At 37.4% G+C, this 20,510-nt stretch overlaps 1 protein-coding gene across 17 annotated transcripts in view; it reads left to right on the plus strand.

Annotated features, from left to right (window-relative positions):
• Bnc2 (basonuclin zinc finger protein 2) overlaps positions 1 to 20,510 on the plus strand; it is a 429,028-nt gene that overhangs the window by 216,811 nt on the left and 191,707 nt on the right. For 2 of the 17 annotated variants that reach the window (XM_087183877.1, XM_087183874.1), the window contains exons 1-2: positions 11,798 to 17,146; positions 18,578 to 18,699. The exons of 12 other annotated variants lie outside the window; for them this stretch is intronic. Coding sequence is in view for 2 of the 5 variants with exons in the window: in XM_087183874.1 (XP_087040000.1) it covers positions 18,667 to 18,699 (33 nt within the window). In the remaining 3 variants the exon portion in view is untranslated. Of the gene's footprint in view, positions 2,993 to 11,797; positions 18,700 to 20,510 lie in introns of those variants that run through there. 3 more of the 17 variants (XM_021252887.2, XM_021252888.2, XM_087183872.1) reach the window with 2 other exon arrangements.

The raw sequence follows: 20,510 nt of genomic DNA on the forward strand, positions 1-20,510 counted from the left end.
TAACTTGGTATATGTATCTGTCTTTGAATATTTGTTTTCCTGACTTAAACATAATCAGTGCAATTATTTTACATGCAGTCTTTACTTTTGGTTTTTGTAGTTTGATGATGTTATTAATTTTCTTAGACTGAGTCTTCACTGGTTCCCATTTGTTATGAAGATGTCTGTAATGCTGCTTTTTATTTATAATCATTAGAAGCAGTATAATAGAAATGTTTATCTTTAAAAATAAAAATTTGTCTTAAAAATTACTTGTCGCTAGTGGAGGAAAAATGTAATTACTTTGGAGATTATTTCCCCCCCTACCACTTAACATGTGCCATTGAAAATTTGTTTTGTTGTTTTTTTGTTTAGATTTTAGTGTTTTTTGTTTTTCATGTTGGTTCCTGGGATTAAACCCAGGGCCTTTGCAGTGATCCTTTGCTAACCCCCTAGCCCTGTTTATATTTATTATTTTTATTTTGAGACAGGGTCTTGCTGAGTAGCTCAATTGTTCAGGCTGGGCTTGAACTTGTGATCCTACTGCTTCAGCCTCCCAGAGTGCTAAGATTACTGGTGTGTGCCACCATGCAGGCCAGGTTCATTTGTTCTTTGTTGTTAATAGGTAAATAAAACTTTTTTGATTCGGGAATTAAAGAAGAAACATTAACCTATAAAGACAATAAAAGAATTCACTTAACATTCAACAGTAGTGCATTGAGGTTATAATTACTTCTTATAACTTGAAATCATTATTGAAATATATGTAGACTAATATTTACAAAAATAAACATACCAGGACATAGCTTTTTAGTTCTTTCTAGATGTTGATAATTAGTAAGAGAATAGTAAAATTTAGTATTAGAATAAAATTTCAAGATTTGCCCCAATACTTCCAGAGGTCATTGCTAGTAATACGAATTGTCATTTTTTCTCTTATTTGAGCTATAATCTATTTTTGATAACATGCCTTCAAGAATATTTTTATTAGATTGTTTTATAAAAAATAAAACTTCAAAACTTTTAGCACTGAGGAAATGTTTAAGGGAAACTAGCCTTTTATATATGACATGCTTTTTCTGTTCATGAGAGTTTCTTAAATTGTAGAATTTCAAAATATTTTATATTTTCAGTAATATCAGTAATAACTGAACCATTACCCTGAATTTACATTGCCATTCTAGATGTTATTACTTTCTGATTATCTTTAACTTTTAAAGCTTGTATTTTCATTGTGTTTAGATGTTAAATTCCCTACTGAGAATCATATATCCTATCCATGGTTTTAAGTGAGACAGTTTATATTGATATATAAAGAGACTCTTAAAATAGATGAAGGAAACATTAAAAATGTTTTGCTCTAGTCTCTTTGAAATTTACCATTGTCTAGTATTTTAATAGATGGAAAGTTTGATTTTTTCTTTTTAAAGACTCCCCACCCTCTCCCTACCCTCTCCTCTGCCCTCCCCTCTCTCTCCTCCTTCTTCTTCTTCCTTTTTTTAAATAGAACCCAGGACCTTGGGCAGGCTAGTCAAGTGCTGTACCACTGAGCCATATCCCCATACTAAGTATGTTTTTGTTCTAGGACTATGCTTTCATGAGTGGACTGGGGCATAATATGTAACAGTGTTTCTATTAAAGTGTTTTACCTGTAGAGACATACAGGCCATTGAGGGGTACAGCTCAAGAGTCTCAGCCTGAAGAATCACACATTGGAAGGGTCTCAGAAGCCTTAAGACTTTTGCGTGTTTATTAAATATCTTAAGTCATTAACATTCTTAATGCTGACATGTTTATTAGAATAACATTCCTTTTAAAAAATACAATTTTGAAGGTTTTTTTCTTCCAGGTTTTCTGTTTCATCCAATGATCATTAGAGCATAATCTGCCTTATTTATTCATAGTAATGTTGAAGAATTTCATTTGACTTGGTTTAGCAGCAACCTTGATGATGAAAAGTTTGCGTATGTGTGTATTTTTAAATTTTTATACCCATGCACTTGGGTTTCAGCTGAGATAGGAAATGGAAATAACAAGACACTGTTAGAAAAATCTTGTTTTTGTAGACGGTTCAGCCTTGCCAGAAACCACGAGGCAGTGGAAATATCATGAGAAAGCTTGTTCGTACAAGACTCCCAGACTGATTACCAGACCGAAGAAGTTCCCAGAAATTTAGCTTGAAGCAGTGGTTTAAACTTTAGGAGGCAGATCCGATCCTGCTCAGAGTCACCTATTGCTAATTATAGTTGCCTGTGATATCCAGGTGATTTTGTTATCAGCCACACCGCATTTATTTCTAATTTTTGAATGATGTTCCCTCTGAAATATATTTTTGTTGGGAACTTACACAGTGTATTTCACTGTATGTATCACAATATCTGTAACATTTTGGATCTACAGTATCCATAACACTTTGAATCTAGGTACTTTTTCCTCTTTGCTTGAAATATCTTGTTTGCATTTGATGGATCAGATGGCTTTCTTTTAATCTGGTTCCATTTGTATCTTAAAATTTCTGGTCACTGAGAAGCTCTCTTCAAGTGGAGAGACCTATTTTACTTTGCAGATACGATAAATGCCTCATTGTATGTACATGTCTTCGAAATCTATGGGGCTTCTGCTGTCTTTTTTAAAAGTTAACATTTTTATTTATTTTTTGCAATTATCTTGGGAAGCCACAGAAGTTTAGTTATGACTTTGAACATTCGGAATTGGCATGATAAAGCCCGAGTTTGTTATGTGTTGTTGTGGTTTTATTCACGCTGCGTTGTTTGGGAGTCAGTGTGATCCATGTGACGAGGCAGGTCTCTCCAGGTGCAGGCCTGCCCCGGCACATCCTGGAGAGGTGGCTCTGATGTCAGGAGCATCACACCGCGCTGCTGTGCACAGTGAGAGTGCTTGCTGGCTCTCTTGCTGCATCTGTCACCTGACTGGCCTCACCGTGTGTCTGCATACAGGAGCATATGGAGAAGCTATTCCTTTGCATCATGTTCTACATTGGGCTTGGAATTGGGTAATTTTGAATACAGAAATCAATCTGTAATTTTTCACGTGACTAGTGAAAACCATAATTATACAGTAAGAAAGGAAGATGGAGAAAAATTATCCCTTCCTAGATAGCTATAGCAGAGGAGAGAAATCAGAACAGTTGTCTGAACTACAGCAGGGTTTACTGTTAAGGTGCTCTAATCTGTTTCTCCATTAGCTGGGAAAGCAGTGCTTGAGTTTTTGTTTTTAATTAATTGAAAAATTACTGAACAGATGATTTAAGATTATATTTACATTTTTGCCTCAGTATTCTACTTTGTTAAGTCTCAAATACTATCCTACCTGTCAATAAGTTAAAATTCCAGTAGCTTGGCTACAAAAGGAAAGAAAAGGCAGAGTAACCCAGAAATATATGGCTTTTCTTTATATAGTCTCTTCATAGTTTTGGATATGAAATCTGTTACTGCATTCCTCTTTTGGCCACGCTTCATGGCATATAGATATATGGACATTAACAAAAAGGCTTCATTGAAAACTTGCATGGTTATCATTCTTTTGTGTGTGTTAGATTTATTTTTCCTGTAGCTATTTCTGCAGCATTATAATTTTGTGACCAATGCTCCAGTATGATTTCAAATTTATATTAGGCTTTGGGTGTGCTATTTCACTCATCCTACCAATCTTTGTATTCTAAAGTTCTAGAGGGATCCACGGAACATTCCTAAGAGGACTTTGCCATTTGCTTTGTGCAGATTTTGAGTTTCCTTCAATCTTAACTTTAATTTGTTGCCAGTCTCTAAATGTTGATAAAACAAAAACCAGACCCTAATAATACATCCTCTCTTCTACTCTTTCTTGTTAGGAGTCCTTTTAATCCTTTTAACTTTTACTTACTCTTCCCCATATCATATATGGTACAAGAAGTTGTTAGTTATCTTTTGAATAAATAAATTTAGTTTTTGCTTATGTTGAAGAAACCCAAATTGTCCTTATTTAAAAATACATGAATTAAAATTGTATCTTAGGCACATGCATAGTTAAATAATATGCATTACTAATTCACACTTTGTTCTTATCTCTAGTGAGTTTTTTTTGTTTGTTTGTTTTACTTTCCAGTGAAATTATGTCTTGGTAAAAGTTTGGCAGATTGTGCTTATAAAAATAGAAAAATTTATAATCAGAGTACTCAAAGGTATTGAAAAATATGTAATGACACTTGTTAGAGTTTGTGGCACTTTGACTAATAAAATTTATGTGATAAAGACCAAGAAAAAATAAAATTATAAAAGAATTAATTAGTGATTTCTACAAATAGGTGTGCTCATGCAGGAACATTGTTTCCTACCAGTTTTCAGAATAATTTCTGGATCAGAATAATTTATGGTACTGCCTTTCAAAGAGCCCAATTATCTTGTAACTAACACAACATGGGATAAAATTAATCCCTTTTTAACTACAGTGAGAAAATTCCACACCTTGCCTTCAAAGACTAAATATCTGAACAGACAAACTGACAAAATAGTGCAGCAAAATAAGAGCATAGAGAAACTGCTACAGATATTCCAAGTTAATGTTTGTTATTAAACATCGGTTACTGTGAAAATATGGTTTCCATATGGGATATGCTGTATGTAATTTATACAGACCACATTAGTAATAGATTCTATCAAGTGGCACAAAAGCTCAGACTACAACTTCCATAATGGAAGATGCAAGGAAATTGCTGTTGTTACTGGGTTGAATTAGAAGAAAAAGACCTTTATTAGCATGTGGTATAGTGTATGCCATTTCTTGGGCCCAGATTCTGGTGTTTAAGAATAGACATTTAAAGGTCCAATTTTAGGATAATTTTGGTGACTAAATGGCACTGACTACACCTCTTTTTCCGTCTTGAGTGGAAAAGAAAGGATTTTAGTTAATATAGCACTGGGCTTCAGAGTAGCCATACAAACTTCAGCTTGAGCAAGAGTAATAGAATATTAATCGGTCATCTTTCTAGGTCAGGAATAATAATTCTTGCATATGAATGTCTTGTTGGTCTTGTGCACCCTTAGTCACTGAGACAGAACCAAAACCTGGGCCCTTAGTTTTGTTCTCTGGTACGCAGCCATCCTACCTCAGTAAATAGAATTTTGCCTTTTCTTCTTAGATGTCTGAACAATGGCAATAATCTATAACTGACTGCTATTCGTTATGTTTCAGAGGCAAATTGCTCAGAAAATTATGGATAATTTTAAAAAGATGAAATACAGGTGGCTCATCTGAAACAGACTCCAATTAAAACCACATTGTATTAAATAGAGTCTGCTGTAGACAGGCTCCTCTTCATGCTAAATATGAATGAAGCAACCATTTTAGTTATAATAGCTGGTATCTGGATTTTAATATGATCAGTTCTCATGCTTCAGGGCCTGACTATTACCAGCTGGTATTAAGAAACCTACCTTCTTATAAAACTTGATTACATTGTTTTTTCTAAGAGTATTACATTAGAAATTACTGAGAAAATGTCTTTTATGAGGTATAGACTTTTGCATAAAAGTTGGTGTTAAAATTTTACTGTTGTCAGAATTTGCGTTACACTGTTGTATCTGGAAGCTTATTGACTACATTAAATTAGGTCTTGGGGCAGTACCTCAGTGAAAGGTGTGGCACTGTCCCCAGTGTAGAGTGTGATCTAGACCCAGTGAATGCTGTGTTGTGGTTTAGAGGAGTGGCTGTACCTCTTACCTCATGAAGAAAATAATTTACCTTATTTAGGTTGGTCTGACATGCTCTACAAATAGTGCCTCCGTAAATCAATTTCTTTACAAATGATTTTATCAGTTTGGCACAATTTGATCTGATAAATGGTTTGAGAATATTGTACGTTCACCTATACAGACTCTTTGTCATCTAGTCTTTTTTTGCTTTCAGGCTCCAAAAAACATAAAAGGGCTTATCAAAAATACAGTGTATTTAAACAAAAACATAGGATAAAAACACATTAACCCTCCTCAGAGTACTCCCTCTCAGTTCTGGAGGTCCTCTTTCATGAGTGTCTTTAGAAGATGTGATTAAAAATACAGTGAATACTGCTGAGCTGAGTGCCGTCTAAGGGAAAAGGCAGGCTTGTAAAACCGTTACAGTGTGTCCTCACTTACCTTATTCACTGCATCTGACATCATGGCCCTCTGGCTGTTCCCCAAAGTCTAAATGAAGGGTAAATGTTTTGAATCAACTTCTGACTAGAGGCAGCCGCAGCAGTGCAACTTAAGACACTTGAGAAAGAGCATGTCCAGAACTGCCTCAGAAAATGCTAAGAACGATGGGATAAGTGTGTTTGACTTGAGGGGGAGGATTTTGAGGGGGAATAAATGGTAATTTTTTTACTGTAAGAAATTTTTAAAAAACATTAAATATTCACTATTTTTGGACAGTACTTCTTACCAAGGCCATGTCAGTTTTTGGTTTGTGCTTTCAAAGAAATTATTTCCTAATTTGAGGGACTGGTAAGTGAGCTTGGGAAAGGTGCAAGGGAGTAGGACTGTTTCTCTGTCACTTCTCAATGTCTAAGACAGTCCTCAGTATCTACAACATGTTCTGTAATGCTTCTTTGAAATAAAAGTAAAGATGAAAGAAAGAATGCAGTTCCTGCACATCACATGCTGGAGATGCCAAAGTGGGCAGTCCTGAATCTAGTGGAGAGTGGAGAGTGGAGCTGAAGTCCTTTTCCTTGTTTCATTAGATGAAAGGAAACTTGCTTATAAGTATCTCTAAAGGGTCAGACAGGACTGTGTGACTGGACCTTGTTCTCCTTCTTTGGCCTCCACTCTAAGATCTCTTAACCTAGCTTTCGTGTCCAGCAACACAGGTCAGCTTGGAGTTCTCCACTGGTGCTGCACTGTTTCTGATCATGGCTTACTCTCTTGTCCCCCTTGTTAAGTCCTAGATTAATCTGGTTTGCTACTAGACATGTGTTCAGGCTTCATCAAGCTCCCCGTTTCCTCAGTCATTCCAAATCCACAGTGAGTTGGTGGCCTTTTTCCCTGGAATGGACTCTGCTGTAGTGTCTGCTCCTTATTTGCAGTGTGTTAACACGTTTTCTGTTTGTTTTCTCTTGCAAATCAGTGGTTTCTATGTGAAGAAGTCATAGCAGCCTGCCTTTATATTGTCAAACCCTTGGTAATCAGACAATGAATATTTGCCAGATGAATGTTTATATCCACTGTCTTAGAAGTCATCCACTGAGAAACTGTGAATGCTTCTTTAACAAGAAAATTCTCTTAGTCACTGGATATGATTCTAAATCCCTTATTGTAAGAGTTTGATCGTTAATCTGTTATTTCTACCATGTTTCAACCTGAACACATGTATTTTGCAGATTTGCTCTGTTGGTTTATCCTATTGTAGTATCACAGAATGTACCCAAGGTCCTGGGTGGTATTCTTCAGGGAGACTGCTGGGCTTTGGAGTGAGGGACTGGTGATTCAGAGGTGGACACAGGTTTTTACTTCATGGGAATGCTTTGGCAATTAGAAGTGCTATTTAAATGCGGTATTTTTTATTGGTAAGGTGAAGACTTAGATCTCTGGTTCATTAATTATGTAAACTTTGAATTAACAAAGGCTAGTTTGTAACTCAAATTATGTAGGTATGTTCTTGCCATATTGTGGGGTGGGAAGGATAAGTAATTTTAGTACTTTTCAAATTTTACAAAGAAAACACAAACCCTAGAGATATAGTTGTAAAAGAAAAAGCTCCATAGTTTTTATAATATGTTGGGATTTCAAATTAACTAGTAGTGAAGACCAGAAATCTAGTAGCTATAGATTTGTCACATTATAAAAAAAGAAAAAAAATTGCACTTATTTTTTTACTTTCTGTAATTTATACACGTTAAAGTTTAGAACATGAAGTTTAACAACACTAAAACCATTGCCAATAGTTTTGTCCACAAGGTGTCAATCATTTTAGGATATTTAAACTTTTTTCTCTTTTGTCTTAAAAATAAAAAGTTCATAATGTGTATAATGCTCAGCAAGCCTCTTTGTGCTTATCTGTGCAGTGCACCTATCTTGCCCTGCATTCAGTGAAGTCTTGAGTTCTAATGAGGTCCTCGTTACTTTATCAACTATATGCTTTTTATGATATTTTATGTAATTTCATGCAATTTTCTATTAAACAACATGAAGAGTGGCATAACTGCTCAGTATTCTTTTAAAATCTTACGCCTATGTACCAGTGTACTATTGTTCAAACCTCAAGGAGCAAGATTTTCTCTAATTGGTGTAGTGAATCTTCTGACTGCCTTTTGAGTGTTAGTTACACTGATGATTGCTTCATTCAAAACAAAAATTATTCCTAGAACTGTAGTATAAACAAAAGGAAAAATATGGTGCTGTTAATGACTTTTGGATAGGATTATTGCTGAATGAAACATCTTTATAACTTTAGAATAATGTGTTTGGCTAAATTCAGGAATGAAGGTAAATATCAAAGGCACTTAAGAACTTTCTTGTTCTTAAATTTGACTTTAGTGTATTTAAGACACTTGCAAACAACTAAGTTAGTTTCACCATTATTATTTTTTTCTGATCGAGGCTTTGGAAAAGTGAAGAATGACAACTCTAGGTATTTGTTTTTCTCAGACCAAGCCTAAGATGGTGCTTAGGGTATATAAAAGCTACTGACCTCTTAATGATGCTGGCAAAATTTATTAGTTACTGCCTTCACAAACTACAAATTTAAAAATTCTACCATTTCTACTTGCATATCTAGATTAAAGCTGTTGGAGTTTTCCCCCTTTGACAGGAATGCTTATTCACTAGAATGTTTTTGCACAGAAAGGAAAAGTACATTTGTGTAAAAATATCTGAGGCTTGCCAAGGAATTTTTTCAGAATGCTCTGTGGTTACAAATGAAGCTTATTGTTGTATAAAAGGCAAGCTTAAATGGTAGAAATTTTTACAGTAGTTTGTGGCATGAGTTGATAATCTGTGAGCTGTTCTGTGCATTTGTGCGCATGTGCTAGCCTGTCTGGATAGCTGGAGCTAGTGCTGTGTCGTCCTCACCCTGCCTCATTTGTTTAAATTCATAGTTGTGCACCATCTTCAGGGTAAGGCAAGTTCCAAAGGATGGTGGTGGGAGAGAGAGGTGTGTTCCTTTTAGTTTCCTCTGGTGGCATTCTGTTTGACAAAGTAACATTTCCCAAAATCTTAAGTTTTAAAAATATGTCTTTTCATCTCTCTACTGCTGTAATTTCTGAATCTTTCTCTAAACAAGATGGCTGGCACATTCTGGGGACAGAGCAGAGACATAGAACAGAGAGAGACAGAGCCGCCCTGAGAAGGCAGACACACTTATATTGCTTGTGGTTTTTCAATGCAGCTGCTCTCAGATGGGCCGGCTTGTTCAATGCTGGTTCCACTGCCAAAGCAAGACTGTCACACAGCTGGTAGTACTTACTGTACTTGCGGGAAAGTATGTGATTCATTAGTTGGAACCGTATGTTTTTCACCAGTTCTGGTCATGTTTTTGTTAGGATGTGGTAAAAACATAAGCAGGGGGTGAAGGGACAATGGAAGCATGTGACTTGTTAAGGATCGGCCCCAACCCATAATTAGCTAAATTGTACATCATAAAATGTCTTCTGTACCTCGTAAGACAAATGACTTAATTTTTTATTCTTCAGTTGAGGTCATTTAGTCATAAGTAGTAAAAATTACCAACACTGGGCTCTTTTTGTCTTTTCCCTTTCTGTAAAGTATTATGATCCTTTTAAACTCCAGATTATAATATGAAGAGAAGTCATGCAAGTAAAAGACATTAATTTGCTGAAAAATGCCCATGACGGGCAAAGAAGTTTAACTGGAGTGAACTCTTGCTACTGATAAAATATGAATATGGTATTCAGCTAATAAGAAACACTTCCCTATTACAGGGTGTGAAGAGACCAATGAATGGGAGTTTTTTTGTCTACACATGATCCAGCAGACTAAAGTTATATGACTGGACAAATAAGACACTATTCTTTCGATTAATTTTGGTGTCATTTGTGTACTTGCATCGGGGTATCTGATATGGTCAGTCCTGGAATCGAAGAGTGCTGCTCTGGGAGCTGCATGAAGACTGGCCTGTCACCAGGCAGTTTCCCAGCCTGTGAATATTTAACACCTGCTTGGGCCCCGTGTCCTTTGGAGAATGAGTGCTTTGGAGGAGGGTTGCTCTGTTATGTTCTCTTTACATAGGTATTTGCTGTAACATTTACTTTCCTCTGCCTCATTCAGACTCTGCGATGCTTTACCTTTGTCCCCACTCTCATAATCTACTGTTGAGATAGGTGACATTTTCAGTCTTTCTAGGTAAAATATTGGGAGATTATGCTTGTATCCTCTGACTCTGTTTTTCAACTGTTGCCTTTTGGAGTTCTGCTCTGTTCATGCCTTGCCACATATGCTCCTGCAGTTGCTGCACTCTGCAGAATTAGAACCAGGTCTGTCTCTGACAATTAGCTCAACTGGCTGCAGCATAAATAAAGGAATTCGCTCAGGGGCTGTAGTCTGTGACACGGTTTAACAGAGCGTAAAAAGGTGCATCTGTTCCGTGCCCAGAGTCAGTTGCCGCACTGTCACTGGGAAGTTATCGACACCAAGACATGCCTGCGTTGTTTGGTAAACAAGCGGCAGGTATTAAATTAGCGGGGCTGTGAGTGTGCCAGGTGCTGCTTTATTAAAAGCCTTGCTATCCTCCAGTGCTGGGTCACAGGCACTCACCAGAGGGCCTGTTAGGCTGACTCATGACACTGAGTACTTCAGCTCTCTGTCCTCACTTCTGGAGGGGACCACTGACCTTTTAGAGCCTGGAGGGAGGGATGGTCAAAAACAAGGAGAAAGGAAACAGAGTGAAGGGTGACTGCGCCTGGAGAGTAGGCAGGCTGAACAAGAAGGAAGCAGCACTAACCAGAGGAGCCAGGCTTTTGTGTAAATTGGGCTTCAGAATCCAGTAACAAATTGTAGCCAGTTTTTGTTTGTTTTTCCTGCCCTTCTATCTCACCCTTCGCAGGCTGCTACTTGACTTGAGGTCAGAAATACTGAGGGGTAACTGTGTGGTCAGAGTTTCTCTCTGATACTGACACTGGCAGGCAGCAAACATCCAGTAATAGACTTGCAGGTAATACAGTTTACACTTTTGTTGTGTTCTTTAAACATATGTTCGTTTTTCCATTCAGCATTGATGGGAATAGCACATTTTAAAGACTTTTTGCTTTTGTTTAGGAATGTAATGGTTTTTAAAGTTTGGTTTTTTTCCAGTTTCAGAAATGCTTTGCCAGGGGATCATGTGTTAGTTGCATGTGTAGTCATGGTGAAAGTTCTTCATTTTTGCAGTCTTATCCTCTTTCAGCAATCGGCTTAAGATATACCAAGGTCTGCAGGCAAACATTACAAAATTATTTTCAGTGCATACATCTGGGCTGAAGAGGCAGTTACTTCAGAAGGGTTCTTGCTCCCCTCCTGGTTATGTTTCTTTTTAGGCCCCCAACCAGCTCCTCATCCATTAGAAGATGACAAAATGCAAATGGCATCTTCTCCCCCACCCCAGTTTGAAGCAAAAGTGATTACAGTTGGCTGGACTGGAATGTGAGTGACGAGAGGTGCTGTGCCTTCTCTCTGTATCTGAAGTGCTCACCTTGGAATTTCCCGCCTAGTTAGTTGCTGAAGCCCTTAACCCTCCTCTGGGAGACCTTCCAGTCTCACCTGTGTGCCTGCTGTCCAGACCCATCTCTAACTGCTGGTGACCTTTGTTCATGATGCCTGGGTGGAGGAGTGGGTGGGGCTGGGGGCAGGGAGGATGAGGGGAAGCATCCTTTCTCATCCTTTGTCCAAATGGGAAGCTTAAACAGGAAGGCATCTCGCTGTCCAGAGAGTTGGTGATGCCTGAGACTCTCTTTATCTTTGTAACATCTTTTCTGTACGAAGTTTAATAAGCCAGCTGTGCTGTTTTTAAAAAGCCAGTGGGCTCCATTTTTCATTTGTGCGCCCCTCCTTTGGCTCTGAGCTTTCACTCCCTATTTCCTTACCTCCCCCCTTCCCTTTTCCTTTATCCCAAGGGAGTTCTCTGAGTAGCAAGACTGGAAAAGAGCTGAGGTTTATGTTAGAAGAAATTAAGGTTAATGATCATTGGCTCATTTTCATATTCTGTGGGTGTGGATGGAGGAGTAATCAGTGCAGGTGGCCCTGCCAGTTGGGAGTTTTTCTTTGTCATCAAGAAAGTAAGGAGAGTGCAGGGATTGAATTACCACAACTATTTCAGGACTAAACATATTTCATTTCCTGATCGGGTCTGGTTTAAGGACACAAAGCTGACATTAATTTTATCCAAAGAAAGCACAGCAATTTTTTTGTTTTATAATTTGACTGAATGCATAGGGTAGATGCATGTTCAAATTTAATTCTAGTATAATCTTACAAATAATTCTCCAAAAAGCAAAAGGGTTTTGATTCAGTTTGACAGTTTATGTTTCTGTGCCCAATTACCACTTAGTTATTGAATGTTAAAGAGCTGCTTTTTAAAATGTGCTCTCTTGCCTGCACCAATTGGCTTCCAGCTGCCTGCTATTACATGTAAAGCGCTCCCTTCTATCTTTTTAAAGGATGTACACATTTGAAGGAGTTATGTTTAGCGAGCAAAGGAAGTGGGGGATTTGGTTAGGAAGTGTTTGCTGGCCTTGAAAAACTATCTTGTGTGCATTCTAATTTCAGCCACATAAAGACCATTCTTTAAAGAAATATTTGTTGGGTTAAAAAAAATTAAATACCCAGATACACTGGGAAAATAACCTTGACTTTTTAAAAAATATGACTTCTATTTGGAACTATTTTATAAAGTTTTTGATGTTTTTAATACCACTGATGTAATTTCTACAAGTGAGATGCTCTAATTCCAGACATGGAAGAGGAAGATGTAAAAAGCTGACCAGAGACAATAAAAATCATTGAGAAAGAATATCAACACTTGCCATGCATGGCAGGTTTTGCTTTTTTAGCAGAATGCAGCAGGTTGCTCAAGTGGCTTGATTTGTTTTTAAGGCACAAGGTTTATTTGGCTGTTACAGCATGAGTGTAATATTAATGACACTAGTGTAAAATTAACTTTTATGTTGTGTGAGCATTTTTCCTTGCCCCTTCTATAAAATTACAGGCATTTCTTTGGTATTTATCTTTGTTACTATAATGAATATTTACATAACTTCCTTTAGGCCATAAAAAGCTTGGTATAATCAGGTAGTTGGGCCAGTACAAGTGAAGATGGGTTATGCTTTTCATAGTCCCATGCTATGAATCTGCATGCAGTTGAAGATTCATTCTATGGCTGTTAATATAAATACTTTGTCTAGCTTATTAATAACACTTGAAGAGATCTTTCTCAAATATTCAGAGGGCAAGAATATTTTAGTGGTTTCTGAAAGCTCCCTGCTGTGAAGAAATAAGATTTTTAAAAAACACAGTGATTAAAAAATGAATTTTGAAGTAGCACTTTAAAATATTTTTAAAAGAAATTTGGTATATTTTAAGAAAATTCTTGACAAGGCTAAGACTTAATATTGAACGAAAGCTATATGATTTTCAAGTTTAACATTAAACAAATCATGTTCTTGGAAGAAACATTAAATAAAAATACTCAATAATCCTTTTTCTAAGGCAACATTTCTTCTTATTTGCAGCTTTGCTTTTGTACTGAATCCCATTCACTTTGCCTCTATATTGGTAGATCTTAAACTGGCCTCACTGCATTTTCTGAAAGCTTTTTGACATAAGCCACTTATATTATGACCACTTATATTCGGTATTAGCCAAGAAGAGCACAATTATGAATTACTTCAGTCTTGTTTTAGTATTTATCAGTTACACATTAGGAATATTCATAAAAACAGATAATGTTTTACTTGTGTGTAAGTTTGATTCTTAACATCAGTCCTAGCTTCAGCCCATGGAGCTGATGTTTGAAAATAGTCTGGTAAAATATTCTTCAAAGTGGGATTATTTAAGCCATTCTGATGGTTTTCTCTGCAGACTCCTTAGCTTTGACTATACTGCTGTACCTCTCTCACTTGGTCCTGTTTGTTTGTGATCTTTATGTTGCTATTTAATTCTTTCAGAAGTCTCCCTTTGGATATATACATTATCACAGAATTCATTGATTGCTTTTTAAAAAACTATTAGAATTTTAAATTATGCTTGTCAATGTAGTTCATATGCCCCCTCTCTCTCCTAGTTTCTAATTCTTGAATCTGGTGTACTACACTTTCAGTCTTTCACAGCTGACCTAACTACCATATCTCTTTTGCTGGAATACTATGTATCCATAAGTAAGGGTTATGTGTGAGGTGTGTTTTCTATATACAATAACATATTCCAATAAGAGCTTCACTGAGCCAGGATGTTTGGTCTAGTTTCACCATCATTTTGGTAAAAATACACATACTGAATTTATATTCTGCATTTAATCTCCTCCTTTTTATTTTCTTCTCTGATTCAGACAGCAAAGTGACTCAAATTCTCAACATAACTTATAAAATAAAATGTTCATTCATTCTCATAAGGACCTAGAGAATGAATTTGTACATGATTCCTTAACAGCAAAGACATAATAATGCATAAAATGTTTCCTATCTCTTTTATAATAATTCTGCATTACCAATTAATATGGGTAATGGGTGCAAGAGTCTCCAAAAGATAGCCACTAGAAGAGATGTCTTGTGAATTACACAAAGTTAGGAATAAGTAGTGCCAGCTGTGCAGCTATTGGTGTCAAGTATGTATCCCCAAGAGGGCACAACTACACTGTATCTTATAATTTAAGATACACTCCCTTGGATCTAGGAAAGGAATCATTAAACATTTTCTGAGGTTTGATAGTGTGTATCTGCCTTGGTAACCTTTGCAATCAGATGTACCTGTTATAGGGAGCTTGATATCTCTCCCCCTCTCTCTCCCTCTCTCTCTCTCTTTCTTAGTTTTATTAACCCTCATTAATTCTTAGTTTTATTAACCCTCATTAATCCAGGGGTGGATTTTCTTTATTTTATATATCATCTTGATGTACTTATCACTGAAGGGACTCAGGTGATTGCTAAGCCTGTCTGGGTTAAAAATATTGTGCAAATAGCTCTGAAAATTACAGGTAAAGTCATCAGAGGGAGCTGTAGCTTTTCAAATTACTTGATTGAAGAATATAACCTGTTTTCCTACTGTTCTTTGTTTTATTGTTAATTGAGATAAGGCCTAAATGAAAATGGGCCTTGGTTTTAGAAATGAAAATCTGAAAAATAATTAGGTAAAATTTTATAAGTTTTATAGTTTTGGAACTATAAAATTTGCAATCTAAGTCCTCAGTTTCTGTCCCCTCACTTGAAAATGATGATGATAAGGAGGTGAAGAAACGTGCAATTACAAAACCAACAAAAATGGAAATTGACCAAAGCCAAAGTGTTTAGATCAGCACTGTCCAAGAGAAATAATAATGCGAATCACATAGGAAAAATAAAGAGAAGCAGATGAAATTGGTTCCAATATATTTTATTTAACCTAGTTATAAAAAGTTATCATTTGCATATATAATAAAAATGAACAATTACATAATCAGTATGAATGCTTATTGAGACACGCTACATTCTTCTTTTCCTTGTGAATCATCGCAGTCCAAGGTGAAAGCTGCATGCTTATGACACATTTTAGCTTGGACTAGGTGCATTTCAAGTGCTTCATATTAACATGTAGCTGGACAGCATAGGTCTAGATAGACACTCGTCCAATTTTTTTTCTACCACAGAGGTGCAGCAGCTTTTAAAAGATTGACTTTGAGTTTTAAGTTCTTAATTTTTTTAATTTAGGAGACCTGGTGACTTTGATATACAAGTAAAAATAACCAGAATTTTGAGGTAACAAGTCTTTCGATAGAAGCATATTACTTCAGGAGTTACCTTTCTCATCACTTTTGATTCTTGGGAAATGCTTAGTAATACTGCCAACAAATAAATATTTTTAAGGTATTTGTTGACTTCCTCATTTTACCCCCTGTGAAGCCAGGCTGTCTCAGTTTTGCTCGCCACAGACACATTATAGGCAGTGTTGTGGGAAGAGATAATGTCTCCCTCCATTTCTTCTGTTGGAGATTGAAGGCTTTCTACCTGGGTGCTGCCCTGGGCCGAGCCTGTCCACCATCTGTGTAAGGAATTCACAGTCCCAGACAAAAGAAATTGGCAAAGGCTTCCCTCTGTCTGCTCTCCAGATCCTCAAGATAGCCATAAAACACCTGGACAAAATCAGCAGGTGATGGCAAGGGAGAGAGGATGATCAGTCACAGGTGTTGTTGAGCCCTTTGAACATTACTTACGGCCTGGATGTGGCTGTCACCAGGCACAGTTTGATCTTGGGAGAGTTTTCTGGAAGAGCTTCACTCTCTGGCACTGTGATAGCAGCAGAACCAGATGACATTGTGGAGAGGAGAGAGAGGAGCAGAGCTGAAGCTTCCCTGCCTTCAGGCATAGCAGTTCCAGGTGTGTGGAACTCACACCTCTCTCTGTGCAAGAACATCCTGCAGAAGTAAGTCATGTCATCAGACACATAAAGTGTGCTGTTTGGATCATTGTTCTTACTGCAGACCTGCTAGACAGTTAAAATACTCTCATCTACTTATAGTTCATAAATAATTTTTGGAATATAGGTGCTTATTTCATGTGATATGTTTCAAAATTAGGCTTAAAATCTGCTGAGTGCATATGGAAAAGGAAAGTTGGCATTACGGTGTTGGGGGACTTTTAAAAATCTTTTGTTGTGGCCCTACGTATCTACATATACACAACCACTTCACATGCCTTCTATCTCTGGGCCTTCTTGAGAGTCGGTTAAGCCCTCAAAAAAGTCACCTGAGTTCATGTGTGTTTAACGTACTTATTTCATATTGTATGGCTTGTTCCCATATCTTTTATTTTGATGCTGTATCTGCAGGGCTTAGATATTAAAGCATCATTTGTGTTACCTGAAATTTCTGTGACAGTACCATGTGGTGACGGAATTGAATACCATGAAGTCTGATAAGGAAAGGGCACATTTTTGGTGGGCCAAAAATTAGTCATGAAGAAATGACACTTGCGAGTGGAAACTTGGAGCAAAGTTCTTTAATTGTTACCTCCTCATTGGTAAGTAAGAGTTGGAGTTTAATATGGTGGTGTTTAATGTTGTTACCATTGCCAGATTTCTCAGTAGCATTTGAGTTACAATCTTCGTTTCCAGTGAGAAGGTTAAACCAAAACAGAAGGTACACTATCTAATTCAGAATTATCCCCTTTCCCTTTCGCTCTGTCTACAAATGTGTCCCTTTTTCATATAAATGGCGTCAGGCTTCATTGAATTTAGCTCTGTCTTGTTAAATGCATTAGCCCTGTGTTCTGTCATTCATTACACGAGAATTAGTTGTCTATTACAAACTGTGGGTTTTTGTTTGGAGCCTGATCTCCAGGAGAGGAAGGCCACACGTGGCGTGGCTTCATTTCTTGAGGGCATTGAAGGCGGGACTTGCTGTGCACCACTGAAAGTGTCAGGCCCCGCTGGCTCTGCTGCTGGGAGGACCACTTTATTTTAAACAAGGAAACCTTAAAGAGAAGAACACTTATCACCTTCCCTTTTGAAAATACCCTTTCCCTCCACGCATTTTGCCACATTTTTTAGTGATCTATACCATGTCCTTAGAGTATGTTACAGAAAGTGTTAATATCTTAGAGCAGCAATAATAATAATCCTTTTACTCAGGGTAATCATGTGCTAATCCGCTGGTAAGTCAAAAGTATTAGATCATTTGAATTTCATTGTGTCAGCTCAGTTGAAATAACTGGTATGGTGCTATAAACATTTAGAGAAAGGGAGTCTTTGAACCCAAATAATAATGTCAAATAGTTTGTTAGTGTTACATTCTCATGTTTAAGTGTTTCATAAGCTCAGCCCATGGACAAGAGCATTTCAGTTTACATCAGTGTGTAATATATTATTTTAACTGAAGGTTTATTTTTATTTTGTTATTTGGGGAAAGTTTCTTTTCCTCTGGCACTTAGGGACCTGAATTTTATGGTACAGTTTTCACTCTGCAATCACAGGGAGCCCAGTGTGCCAGAAGGCAACAGCCCCGCCCCCCCTAGCTTTTTAAAAGAAAACTTTTTTTAAAGCATCATGCTGAGCTTGAATTTTCTGCTTGCTCTCCTCTTTCATATTCTTGGGAAAACATTGATGGTATACATATTTATTTTTATTCTTCTGTCAATATTTGAACCAGGAAGTTTTCTTTCATATTTCCTCTTTTCTTCTGACCAGACCACCTCTTCTTTGGAATTTGTGTAATTAATTTGAATTATTTTCTTCCCATGCCATTTTGAGCTCCCAGTCAAATTTGAGCCCTTAAATAAAATTCTTCCTTACAGTGACCTTTGTGACCAGCGCATGGTAGATGTTCGATAAAAAGTATGCAAATCATTTCACTTATTAAAAAGCTGGGAAATTTGATGATCCAGTTAAAATTCTTGCCATGCTAATAGACGAACAGTGTTGACGAACTATTCTCATTTCTTTCTTCCTGAAAGCCAGTTGAGTTTGGAGAGAGCTGTAAGACTGCTTGGTGTTGTTTACCTCCTGTGTGAGACCACTCCACTGTTGGCTCTGCTGTCAAAGCATGACCGTAGAGCTTTACAAAGCACAAGCCCAGGTAATTGGTTTCTGAGAGCACATAATTAATTGGCAATCAACACGAATGTAGAAGAGATACCTCTATCATTGCTTGACCCAATGTTCTGAATACTTGTTCAAGTAAAACTTTGATTTGCAGTTTTGAAGAATGTGTAGATTTTCTAACCTAGGGTTTATTAATTATTGTAACATGAGAATCTACTACTTTTTGAGAATGAAATTTTCAGACCATTCTGCCAGCTATGCTTGCTCAATAAGGAAAGAACCCTGAACGCTGTATCTGATGTTGCAACTCAAGTCTACTGCTGTCCTCTGTGTGGCTTTCTTGCTCCTGAATCCTCCCTGTGAAAAGATTTTTGGTAAAGAGAAGGTTCATCTTAAATAAATAGATCATGGAGTTGCTTTCTCTCTGCTGTTAGGAATGAACTGAAATCTGTAGAATGGCTCTGGAGCTGAAATTTGGCCAGAGAGAAGCAGGTCCTTAAACACGACCTGAGCATTTTCAGGCATGCCCCAGCCAAGAGGATAAGGCAACTAGATGCTCTGGTTTAAATCACAGAGATAGTGTGGCCAACTAGCAGAGACTCAGCTTCTCACAGCCCCCGAAGTCTCAGAGGTGCCCCAGCAGGGAGGGGGCTGGAATACCAGTCCTTACAACACTGGTCTCACTACTGGTGTAACTAGCATTGCACTGGTTATGGGGCTGGGGATTGTAGAGGGCATTCTGTTCTTGTGTGTGCACCTCATGTGTGTGATAACCGGGGATTGAGGCAGGGCTTTCACACTGAGCTCTCTCTCTCCAGCCCTCCCTTTGCTTTTATTTTTTATTTCAAGACAGGGTCTCATTACATCACTGAGTTGCCTAAGCTGGGCTCCGTCTTACAGTCCTCCTGGCTCAGGCTTGTAGAGTGCAGGACAGTCTTAGAAGCCTGTCTCTATCAGCAGGTCCCTAAGAGTTACTTGGGTTACTATAGAATGATAGTCACTGTAGAGATTAGTCTCGGCGTGGCTTTACCAGCCTCATGAGAAAGGGCAACATGGTGCAAAGACAAAGAATAGAGATTGTGGAACCAGGGTTCTTAGGTTTGAATCCCTTTTCCATCATTTTTACTAGTTATATTGGAGACACTTCTCACCTGTGAAAGGGAGATAGCCCTACTCCCCCATAGTTTAAATTAGCAGTGAAGTTAAATTTATAGTGCCTACAGCTGTGCCTAAAACATATGCACTGGACACATCTGAGAGCTGAGAACTGCTAGTACTTCAGAGGGTCACTAGTTAAGCCTGTCCTCCTCCATTAGAACCTGGAGCCTTTTACTTTTCATTTAGGGTGAAAGATTTTAGCCATCTTTGTCTGCCACAGACTGTATTTATGCCCCTGTCCTCAGAAGCTCTTAGGGATGATCTTGTGTTTTTTATCCATTTACAGTTGAAGCATGGAGGGGTGCTTTTCTGGGGCCATCTGGGCTGGGTGAGTTCTACTTTCATGTAGAAATACAGCTGTTTTCATAATCCATTTTGTATTTTTCTGCTTTGCTTTGTTTGAATCGTACATTCTTTCTCAAGCATAACATAATTTGTCATAGAATGATGCTTTTAGTTGTATGTTTTAAACCAAAGTGATTTTCAGCTTACATCTTGCTAAGAAGGTACAGCCTATCAATTTTAGTTAGAAAGTGGGCAACTCAGAATCCTCAAACATCTTTTCCTGCTTTGGGGGAAGTGGAATGGGTATTACAGAAGGGTTCCATTTTGATTGCAGTGCCTAGATTAAGGTGAATTTAAAGGGAGACTGAAATTTAGATTTATCAGTAATCATCATGATCTCAT

This window comes from Heterocephalus glaber, unplaced genomic scaffold (assembly GCF_053883595.1).
Source record: "Heterocephalus glaber isolate CG9 unplaced genomic scaffold, H.glaber_assembly_v1.0 deba00001481, whole genome shotgun sequence".
NCBI lineage: Eukaryota > Metazoa > Chordata > Mammalia > Rodentia > Bathyergidae > Heterocephalus > Heterocephalus glaber.